Here is an 11,650-nt window from a genome sequence, read left to right as displayed (position 1 = left end):
TAATCAAGATGGCCCATTTTAGACAGTTGACAAGAAGGTGTGAGGATACTTAACATGGGGAAATAGATTCAATATGACATATCGAATCTATTTCCCCATGTTAAGTATCCTCACACCTTCTTGTGAACTGTCAAAAATGAGCCATATTGATTACCGCTATAAGTTTTTTCCACCCCTCCTACAGATAATAGCTCATCTTAATTAATTAGCCTCTAAAAGTTGGTCTGGCTACTTCCACCTGTTCATGTTCTCTGTATGTATATATCTCTTCTTACTATATGTTCCATTCTATGCATCTGATGAAGTGGGCTGTAGCCCACGAAAGCTTATGCTCAAATAAATGTGTCAGTCTCTAAGGTGCCACAAGTACTCCTGTTCTTTTTAAAGAATTTGGAAACTGTCAAAGGCATCACAACATATTTTTCTTTCATTTCTACTGTCACCAGTCTGAATTCAGCTCAGCCACCCCAAGTTATTACCGTGTGGTGCCTGTTTAGTGGCCTATATAATATGAATTAGCGGTGACAGTTCCATTGCTGGTGGACAAGCATTTCCATGTATATAAAAACCACCATGACAAATGGCAACATTGTTTGCAATCGCAACAGCCACATCTAAGAATGGATGAGCCTGGAGATTAGGTTGTCCCTCCCGGTTAAGGGTTGAGACACATTAGCAGGCTAATGACAGGAAGGTTACAGTCTGGGCAGTAGCAGTACATGTGCGCGGTTGACAAGTGGAGGAGGTGAGTATTCAGGACAGTCAGTCAGGCACCCTCCATCAGCAGTAGTTACACACGAAGTTTTGAAATAAACAAAACCCTTATTTTGCCTAGAGCTGTTGCCATCTCTTCTGTGGCTGTGTAATGGAGATAGCCTTGTAAAATACCACGGCATTACAATTCAGGCACAGCAGCACTCGGATGCATGTGCCCAGTGGCCAGGGCCCACGCCCAAGACCTCTCTCACCCCCAATGGCTTTCCAGGAATCCTAGAACATGAAAGATTAATTGCTCAAACATTGCCCAAAGCCCTTCTCACTCCCAGCCCTCAACTAATGACAACACCCAGATCACTACCCTGTTAATCCTCCTGCTTTACCACCTTTATGACATATGCCTATGAACCACCCCACTAATGCTGAACCCTCCCAATTCTCAGATGAGTAATGAACATTTCAGAAAACAGATCTGGGCACTGCAACACCTCGAGTGCCCTCTTCTGGGGGGTTCAAGAATGCACAAGTATCTGTTTGAGAATATCTCCTAATGATTCAGGACCAAGACAGGAAGGTCTTCAAACTGCATCTGCCATTGGAACCAGAAATATTTGTGGTTGGTTTTAAATCTCCCTCTCTTCCTCTTCTCCTCTCCAGGCCCTTTGCCTGAACTTTTTGCTTTGCTCTCTCTAACGTTTCTAAAAATCTACCCTTCCTCTCTGTCCGTGCCACCAAAACCCTTTTCATTTCATGAATGAGTTAGAGGACAGTGCTTATAACAGGAAGACAGACATAAGCTTGGCTAGAAATTCATACCCACCAAACACATCCACCCAAAACACTGATTGAGCTGCTAGGGCAGAAAGTGCAACTGGATAGAAACAACAAGAGCATAAATCTGGACTTCACCCACCTGTAAAGCTTTGGTGTAAAACCAATATACAATCTGTGAACAACTGTACCATACTTGAAGCTACAGGAGTGTCACTCTCCAACCAGGGGTAGCATTGCTGTTTACTTCAAAAACACAAACAATGAAGTTGTGTCACTGCATTTATCAAGCCATTATAGGTAATAAATATTTATGTAATTCAGAAATATCTGCACAAGCCACCCTACCTTGTCCTGGATGGGAATATTACAGGTGTGCGCACTCCATTCAGACTCAACCAATTACATTCACCTGTCCTTGCTTGGAGCAGGTACACATTATGGGACTGTAGCAAAGCGACCCTTGAGGTCCACAGTATTATCTAGTTACCTGAGCTAACATTTCCAGATCTCTTTCACAAGTGCCAAGCTACAGAATACGCCAGCAATAGTCAACTTTTCAATTATATGCAGGAGATACATTCCAAGCTAAAGAAGATTGGGGGTTTAAAGGGAAACCGCACCTAATTTGCTAACATGAGAACTGTTTCCCCAAGTGAAAACTCAGATGTATTTGAAAACACACGTCCCACAGCAGGTATAATGCTAGGGCAGACTCATGCTGAAAAGTAACATGGAAGACATCAGTATCATGGAAGCTGAAGACAGGAATCTGGAAGCCACATTTTTAATCTGTGTCCAGTACTAATTGCCAGCATCCATATTTTTCTTTTTATCGTCTATGGTTCCACACCAGCGTTGGGTGAAGTGTACAAGGTCCAGAAAGGACTGTCCTGCTACGGCAAGATATTTTTTGTCCTGATAGTAGCAAGTTATTAGCTCCCAGTACTGACCCTGGTGCCTCAGCCTGGCAGTACTACTTCTCCATTGGTCCAAGATTGAATGAAGCAAGTGTAGGACAGGGATTAAGGTAACTCACTTACTGTGTGTTTTTTTTTTTTTAAACACACACTTCTGATAAGCTAGGTGCCTTTTCAGGTTTTATCTGAAACTCAAGTCAAACACAACACTGACTGGAATGAGTGAGAGGACTCTGACCAAGTAATTTTCTTAGTGAAGTGCAATTCCTTAAAAAAATTAAGATAAAAAACAGTGTTCTAATGAGTTCATTGATTAGTTCCACAATTGATCAATGACATGACTTTAAATTATAGACCGGTATGCTGGTTAAACAGGGGATTATAATTAAACCATTACTTTAAAAAAATACCCTTTTGTTTAATAGCAACAGTTCATGTAACTATGAAAAATTAAATTGCATTAGTGTTTACCTGGCATCATCTTTATTTAAAACCAGAATCCATGGTTTAAAGAGCTCAGTGATGGTTGAATGCAAGGACTGCACCACTAAAAAAAAAAAAAAACAACAACACGGCTTTGTTACTCAAGTATAACTTGTAGCAATCAAATTACACACAGCCACCAAACCTGGATAAAAGTTCCTAACCTCTTCCTTCAAAAGAGGTGTAAACCAGACTAAAACATGGGCAAATGAAGACTGGAAATAAATTAATACTTTATTTCCCAATAGCTTCACAAACATTACCTCATTAAATCTCACAACCCCTATCAGGTAAATATTAACACGATTTTTATAAACTGAATCACCGGAGTGAAGGGACTTGCTAAAGGCAAAAAGGGTCTGTGTCAGAACTGAGTTTAGTTCCCACTCCTGTGTTCAAATCACAATGCCACACTTCTTTCTCTGAAAACAGTGGAAGCAGCACATATGCATCTGAAGAGAATCTGGCACCAGGACACACAACTCTCAGCAGTAAATCTAGATTCCTCCCATCACCATAGAGGGGAGAAGTTATACAGCACGCCTGCAAGTTGAAGTACTAAAGACAAAGTGTTCCCGCAATATCCTGCCCGTTTTTTTTTTAAATGCCAAATACAGATCAACCTGAATTTCCTGAACTCTGGATAAGTGCGGGTTGATTATGTTCCCTGGGTTCACTGACTGCAGCTCCTGCTAACTGGGCTCATAGGGAACCTCAGCTCTGGGGAGATCCTAAACTCCTTAGGAGTTAAGCTAAATGATTTCACAGCTCATAAGCAACAGCTGAGATCTTTATAAGGTTGGGCCCCCCTACTGTATTTGCAAGCGCAAAGGTCTTCAATAGAAGATCTTAACCCACTAGACTGTGGATATTCAACTTCTCTCTTTAAATAATTTGCTTTTATGCATATTACCTGCTAGAATTCTGCTGCTGCCAACTGGTTCCTGTGCTAAACTGACCACCTCAGAATCAATAAGCCGTTTCACGAGGTACTCCAGCAATGTCTTCACTTCAGTCATGTAGGGACTCCACTTGGAAAACAGGCCAAAGCTCCTGAAATCCAATGAAGCTAACCGTAGCTTGCAGAAAGATTTGCAAAGCCATTCTATTGTCTCCGTGACCTGCAGAGAGTGGAGAGCTCTGAATCAACCAAGGAGGATACAAATTCGGGGGGAAGGGGGGGAAGAGGGGAGAGGAGTGCTACAGAGCTATGTGGCTGTTCAATGGTGGATACCGATTTCAGCTGAGAATTACAGTAAACTTCAGAGATCAGCTAGAAAGCTTCCCACCTGTTCTGCAGACAGAAGGATTTTTGCAGAGTTTCGCAGTATTGGACTTTTAGTGGAGTCATCCTTGCTCCTTTGTTCAGTTTCTGAGGTACAGCAACCCAAAGTTTTAAGCAATGCCTTCCAACAGTCAGGGCTAAGGAGTTGCTCTGAAGAACCTTAGGACAAAAAGAATGGGGGTTGTGTTTTTTATTTAGGTAAAGTACATTAAAATCATAATGATAACTTGAATTCCTCTTTCCTAATATTGGCCATAGGAGCCTGCCATTAGATGGACATGTAGAGCCGATGACAAAACTATGAGAGATGGTGGCTTGAATCTTAGGATATTAAAGCTATTCCCCAGATGTGGATATTTTAATGTTCAGATTTAGTGTTATTTTTATTACAGCTTACAGGGCCTCAACTAAGTTCCACGCCCCGCTGCAGTAGGGGCACTATACAGACACAGCATGAGACAGATAATGCCTCCAAGAGTTTACGACCTAACAAACAAGACAACAGGTGAAAGAAAAGAAGTATTGTCACCCCATTTTACAGATGGGGGAATTGAGAAATAGCGAGATCAAGGAATTCCCCCAGTCACACTGGACATGTGTGGCAGAGCTGAGAATCAAACCCAGGGTTCCAGAATACCAATGTTTTAACTGCCAAGGCTAGTCAAAAGTGTCTCAAAAATATGTTGTAACATGACTGATGGCAAAATGATATGAGACATTCCAGCTTTGCCAGTGAGAGAAAGCTGTGCTCTGCCTCCCTGCAGCAATGCAGGCTGAAAATCTATCACCCCAGATCTGTGGATCTCGATATGAAGAAAAATGTAGCTTTTTAGTACAGCTAACATACAATTAGCAGAAAATATACACCCAAATCTGTATTTACTAAACTGTGACAACTTTGAAATCATACTGTATTCGTGGTGGTTTAACTGTATTGAAATCCCTCTCCATACCCCAGTCCAAATTTTAGGAGTTTAAATATTGAAGCAGTCTAGTACAGTTCAATGTAGTTATTTTAAAATTAATCGGAGGCTTGCCCTGGTTGACTCAGATACTCACTTTGCATGAGCAGTCTTAGAAAGTCACTGTAATGGTCAGGGAACTGGTACTGAAGGAGATATGTCCAGTGGTTGCAGAAAATATTAAATGGCATCAAGATATCTTCTTCAGGTTCAAGGCCACAGGCGCTGAGTGCCAAGTGAATGGACTCCAGAAGCCGGGTACGTTCAGACAAAGGAGGCTTAGTAAGGTTTAGCCATTGTGGGAGGTCAAACTAAAACAGAGGAGAGGCAGTGTTTGTTCAAGAAAGTCCTATGTTAAAAACAGAGTTAATTGAAGAGCTGAATTTTAAGAATAAAAGGGCTTGCTGGAACAGAAAAAGGATATTTTTGTTTCAAGATAGGCCAGGAAAGAAGGGGATGGCTGCATGGCTCATAAGTTTGAAAATGGGGACAGCGTCTGTCTAACCTCTAGGTCAGGGGTCGGCATCCTCTGGCACGCGGCTCGCCAGGGTAAGCACCCTGGCGGGCCGGGCCAGTTTATTTACCTGCTGATGCGGCAGGTTCCGCTGATCGCGGCCCCCACTGGCTGCGGTTCGCCATCCCGGGCCAATGGGGGCGGCGGGAAGCTGCGGACAGCACATCCCTCGCCAGCGCCGCTTCCCGCCGCCCCCATTGGCCCAGGACGGCGAACCGCGGCCAGTGGGGGCCGCGATTGGCCGAACCTGCCGCATCAGCAGGTAAATAAACTGTCCCGGCCCGCCAGGGTGCTTACCCTGGCGAGCAGCGTGCCAGAGGTTGCCGACCCCTGCTCTAGGTTATCTGTTCAAATCCAATCTAGGTCAATAGTGACTGAACGTAATCATTACCCAATGGTTGCTTGGTTGCCTCCGTGAAGTGTGTTAGGACATTCAGTCAGGTTCCCAGTGGACATGTGTCTGTCCCCAACGCTGCTGTCACAATGGGATTGATTGGCTCCCTTGTGGTTGCCTCTTCAGAGGCACCAAGGACAGAATGAGCCAAGGAGACCAAACCTTCCTTTGACCCCAGCTCAGAAGTAAAGTTTGCTGAAAGGGAAGCACTGGAAAGCGTGTACTGCTGCTGCCCATGATGGAAAATGATATCTTTCTAGTCCCTTATATAGTGTTCACCTCCAGCCCCGCTTCAACTTAGCCACAATAAGAGCTTTGCTGTACTAGCAATATACTCCTAACGAGTAATTCATCACTGCTGCTTTAAAAAAAAAAAATCAATCAGGTTTTATTTATTTCTCTGTTAGTCTGAATTCACATTCTTTTGGAAAACAGTCCTGAGATGCAACCCGTATAACACTATATTATGAGCATTCAGAGCATGTTACCTTCGTCAGCAACGTGAAAACAACATCACTGCTGTCATCACTCAGAAACCCAATAACTTTTTCATACAAATTTACAAATTCATCAGGTGAGGCAATTGGAGTGAAGTAGGGCGAGAGCAGATTACAGAGTCTTCGATTCTGTAGGATGGTTTGGAGGACTAATTTGCATTCAGATTTGGTCCCGCTGATAAATACCTTAAAAGAGAGTTAGTGTCATTAAACAATTCCTGAAGAATGTAGTTTCATTCTTTACAGCAGGTTTTTCTGGGGGTGGAGAATTCAGTTGGATTAAGACTCTCTCAAAAACAGATAATCCAATGCGTATCTTTTTAAATGCATCCCATCAGGTCTGTCTCTGGGAGCACATAAAAAGTACTCTTAAAACGCAATATAAACTGAACTGAGCTCTTTGAGGCTGGGACCGTCTTTTTCATTCCGTGTTTCTCCAGGACCTAGCCAGTAGGATCCTGGTCCATGATCTGGGCTCCCGGTAATACAAATAAACAAGCGTAACAGAAACGCCCTCCTCCAAAATCCATTTGTAAAATAAATATATTCCACCACTGCCTTTAGAAAAAGCCCAAGTGTCCAGGAAAGTCTTACACTACGGTCCTAGAAGTCAGAAATTCTGGCTCAGATGGGCCAATGAGAGGAAATTAATTCCTGATTCAAGAGCCCTTCCTCCTGTCACTATACATGCGAAATGTAGGGACAGTAAGCAAGAACTCTTCAGCTGATCTCAAATGCTGCAGTGGCGCATAGGGAAAGCGGTACCTAGAACCCAAACTATACGGGGTTTAATAAATCAACAAACACCATGAATTACTAATGGCTTTTCTGGAGCACTGGTGTAACATGCTCCCTATAGTTAACACTACCAAGCAATAGGAATTATGTTTTGCACCAGCAGTATCTTCTGACTAGTTTTCTACATCAGGGAGGAGGCAGAGAAGAGGCGGGGCAGAGGCGGGGATTTGGGGAAGGGGTTGGAATGGAGGCGGAGTTGGGGTGGGGACTTTGGGGAAGGGGTTGGAATGGAGGCGGGGAAGGGGTGGGAAGAGGCGGGGCAGAGGTGGGGCCTTATGGAACAGGTGGAGGGGGCAGGGCTGGGGCAGCAGGGCGGGGGTGTTAGTGATGCAGCTCTTGGGCCAATGTACTAGTCCTCATGTGGTCCTCATGGTCGCTTGAGTTTGAGATCCCTGTTCTACATCAAGCATACTGCAATAGTTTAATCTGAAGGTGACAAAGGTATGAGTGATTGGCCAGGTCCATGGAAGCAACAAAACAGTCAATCAATGAACCAAAATGCTAAAATGCCCTTATAAGCAGTGCAGCTACCTGGGATTCAAAGGGCAAACTGAAGATCCAGACTTCTTAACTACTAAACTCAATCGTTTTCTTCTCACATTGAGCCTGCAGTAGCTATAACAGGCATCTCAGAACAACAATCTTCATGCTGCTTGTGTGTGACACTACTGAGGTATTATACAATGTGGTGGTAGGAGAATGAGGGGCATACTTAGCTATGAATTCCCATACATCTGTGGATTTATTTTAGACCTTAGATATTAGCAGGCAGATGGGATTAAAAAATTGTGAAGCATGCAGAATTAGAGCGTATACAAAATAAACTTACTTGGCCGAGGATCTCGATGCAGGAGGTAAAGAACTGCCTTGTGGGTGGATGGCGTTGAGTTTCATCACACACAAAATCTATTACTGCAAAGAACAAGCTAATTCCAACTTTCTGAATTCTAGACGTCGGCTGCCTCTTGTAGATATTTATTAAGGCTCTGCAGAAGAAGGCATATAAAACTACTAGTCTGCATACAAATTATCACCCATAACAAAAACCACATTACTATGGCTGCTATCTATGAGGACGACTTTTTGGTTTGGTGGGATTTTTTAAAGAGTAGTTCTGCCTTGAAAAATGGCTCCCAGACGTAAAAGTAGCACCTTAAATCTTGACCTTTGTAATCAGATAAAGTCACTTTATTTTCAAAAGATTTTACTGCATTTCACCCGTTAGCCTTTAAGAACCAGCATAAAGTATAGAGAGGTGATATTACTGTACCTCTATATTAGACACGGTTGTGGCTACTGCTGGAATACCACATCCAGTTCTGGTGTCCACAATTCAAGAAGGATGTTGGTAAATTGAAAAGGGTTCAGAGAAGAGCCTCAAGAATGATTAAAGGATTAGAAAATATGCCTTAAAGTGATAGATGCAAGGAGCTCAATCTATTTAGCTTAACAAAGAGAAGTGTAAAGGTGATTTCATCACAGTCTATAAGTACTTAGATGGGGAATACATTAGACAATAGGCTCTTCAATCTAGCAGAGAAAAGTATAATACAAATATATAATATAATATACATATACAAAATGGGAAATGACTGCCTAGGAGTACTGCGGAAAGGGATATGGGGGTCATAGCAGACCACAAGCTAAATATGAGTCAACAGTGCAACGCTGTTGCAAAAAAAGCAAACATCATTCTGGGATGTATTAGCAGAAGAGTTGTAAGCAAGACACAAGAAATAATTCTTCCGCTCTACTCCGCGCTGATTAGGTCTCAACTGGAGTATTACGTCCAGCTCTAGGCATCACATTTCAGGAAGGATGTGGACAAATTGGAGAGAGTCCAGAGAAGAGCAACAAAAATGATTAAAGGTCTAGAAAGCATGACCTATGAAGGAAGATTGAAAAAATTGGGTATGTTTAGTCTGGAAAAGAGAAGACAGAGGGGACATGATAACAGTTTTCAAGTATGTAAAAGGCTGTTATAAGGAGGAGAAAGAAAAATTGTTTTTCTTAACCTCTGAGGATAGGACAAGAAGCAATGGGCTTAATTTGCAGCAAGGGAGGGTCCAGTTGGACATTAGGAAAAACTTCCTAACTTTCAGGGTGGTTAAGCACTGGAATAAATTGCCTAGGGAGGTTGTGGAATCTCTATCATTGGAGATTTTTAAGAGCAGGTTAGACAAACACCTGTCAGAAATGGACTAGATAATTCTTAGTCCTGCCACAAGTGCAGGGAACTGGACTAAATGACCTCTCGAGGTCCCTTCCAGTTCTATGATTTTATAATACAAGCCAAAAGCTGGAAGTTGAAGCTAGACAAGTTCAGACTGGAAATAAGGTGTCAATTTTTAAACAGCAAGAGTGATTAACCCCTGAAACAAATTTAGCCATGGTCATGGTGGATTCTCCATCACTGGCCATTTTTAAATCAAGGCTGGAACTTTTTCTAAAAGATCTGCTCTAGGAATTATTTTGGGAAAGTTCTACGGCGTGTGTTATAGAGAAGGTCAGACAAGATGAATACAATGGTCCCCTTCTGGCCTGGGAATCTAGGAATCTATTTTTGTGCACCATCAACGGAATTGTTTACTGAGTTCCAATCAGTTACACCTTGGCAAACGCTCTCAAGTCAGTGGGACTGCATAGGTATCACAGCAGGCAATTTAACAAGACAATGGAGTTACACAGGTGTAAACCAAAGTATTAATTTTGCCTGCAGAATGCATTACCAATGAATCTGGAAGAAGGATCCCAAAGTAAATGTGCAGGGCTGGAAGTTAGGCAAAGCTTATTTATAAAGTGTTATGTACATGTGTATATTTTATAAGGAATCAGTGAGATGCAAACTTGCAACCACATTCTTACAGAAACTTTACAGCATAGAACTACACTGTGTGGGATATCCGTTGCACCAAGGCCTTCGAGAGGAAGTGGACCTCATGTTAATTCAGTCATCAGCAGATTAAATTACAAAGCCCTCTTTCATTACATTATGCCCACAAACATTTTGGAAAGCTGGTGTGATAGCTCTGAATCATAGCTCTATCAAAGCACTTTTGAGTGCATTGAGGAAAGTCCAAAAACACTGACACGATAGACACCTATTTTTAGTTCATGGAGGATCTAAATGCTGTAAAATTTTGCTGTGGCCTGATATTTAGTATATCAAGTCATTGCACAAATAAAGTGTTGTCACTTGCTTTTGCAAATGAGTTAGAAAGCAATGGTTAAACTAGTGCAGAGTATAATAAATGAAAGTGTAACATGCAAAACACTATGAGATAAGATAGGCCGGATAAGAAGAGCCTACTACTGTTGTCAAAAGACAGAGTTACACCTTCTGTTCATGTGATAGAGATCTGTGTTATGAATCAGTAAGTCTGAGGGTTCAAATCCTGCCCATGACTCATACCAGTGGGCATTACAAAAGCATGAGAATAGATTTTGCCTTTTCACTTGGCTGTATAGAAAGTCAAATTCTCATTGTAAAACACTACTGTATATAGTGTTACTTACGTTATAAAGTTTTCCACATGTACAGCTGCTTCCACAATGGTCAGAAAAGGCGGCTTTGTGGCTTCTGCTTGTAGCAGTTTTACTTCTTTACGCAGAGCGTGAAGCTGCTGGCTTATTGCTTCATTTTTATGCTTCCCTTCAAACTAAGGGAGATAGAGCCAGTTAACTACAATTTAAGAACCTTTACAAGACAAGTTTTTCTAAAATTCTCCCTCCCCTCACAACAAACATAAAAAGAAACTGGAACCCATCAGCAAGGTCCTGAAGAGAGATGATTTCCTGATTTGGGGCCTAGAGCATGTCTTGATTCTGTGGAATGTACTGCATAAGCACACACATCTTGGTCATTTTCATAGTTAACGATCGCATAGTAACAAAATTTATGCTCCTCTATTTAGTATTTTTAAATATTTATAACCAAATGGATAAAACCTAAACCAGGGGTTCTCAAACTGGGGGTCGGGAACCCTCAGGGGGTCACAAGGTTATTACATTGGGGGGGGTCACGAGCTGTCAGCCTCCACCCCAAACTCTGCTTCACCTCCAGCGTTTATAATAGTGTTACAAATTAAAAACACTTTTTTAATATTTAAGGGAGGGTCGCACTCAAAGGCTTGCTGTATGAAAGGGGTCACCAGTACAAAAGTTTGAGAACCACTGACCTAAACAATTAGAATAGACTAAAAAACTCCATCTACACAACCAGTGAGGTCTTCTACAAACATCCCATTTTGGTTCCGTTATTCCCATCAACAAACATATGTGCCTAGTGTCTTTCACCAAAATAATTTAA

The 11,650-nt window shown here is 42.1% G+C and overlaps 1 protein-coding gene across 1 annotated transcript in view; it reads right to left on the bottom strand.

Moving 5' to 3' along the window:
- The window catches only part of EPG5 (ectopic P-granules 5 autophagy tethering factor), an 85,381-nt gene that overhangs the window by 19,752 nt on the left and 53,979 nt on the right, over nucleotides 1-11,650 (bottom strand). The window contains exons 28-35 of the mRNA XM_054031997.1: nucleotides 10,858-11,000; nucleotides 8,171-8,327; nucleotides 6,535-6,729; nucleotides 5,236-5,449; nucleotides 4,181-4,335; nucleotides 3,805-4,012; nucleotides 2,880-2,955; nucleotides 1,631-1,734 (exon numbers count right to left, since the gene is read on the bottom strand). Of these exons, the coding sequence (XP_053887972.1) occupies nucleotides 1,631-1,734; nucleotides 2,880-2,955; nucleotides 3,805-4,012; nucleotides 4,181-4,335; nucleotides 5,236-5,449; nucleotides 6,535-6,729; nucleotides 8,171-8,327; nucleotides 10,858-11,000 (1,252 nt within the window). The remainder of the gene's footprint in view (nucleotides 1-1,630; nucleotides 1,735-2,879; nucleotides 2,956-3,804; nucleotides 4,013-4,180; nucleotides 4,336-5,235; nucleotides 5,450-6,534; nucleotides 6,730-8,170; nucleotides 8,328-10,857; nucleotides 11,001-11,650) is intronic.

This window comes from Malaclemys terrapin, chromosome 6 (assembly GCF_027887155.1).
Source record: "Malaclemys terrapin pileata isolate rMalTer1 chromosome 6, rMalTer1.hap1, whole genome shotgun sequence".
Classification (NCBI taxonomy): Eukaryota; Metazoa; Chordata; order Testudines; family Emydidae; genus Malaclemys; species Malaclemys terrapin.
This window is presented reverse-complemented; position numbering and strand designations above follow the sequence as displayed.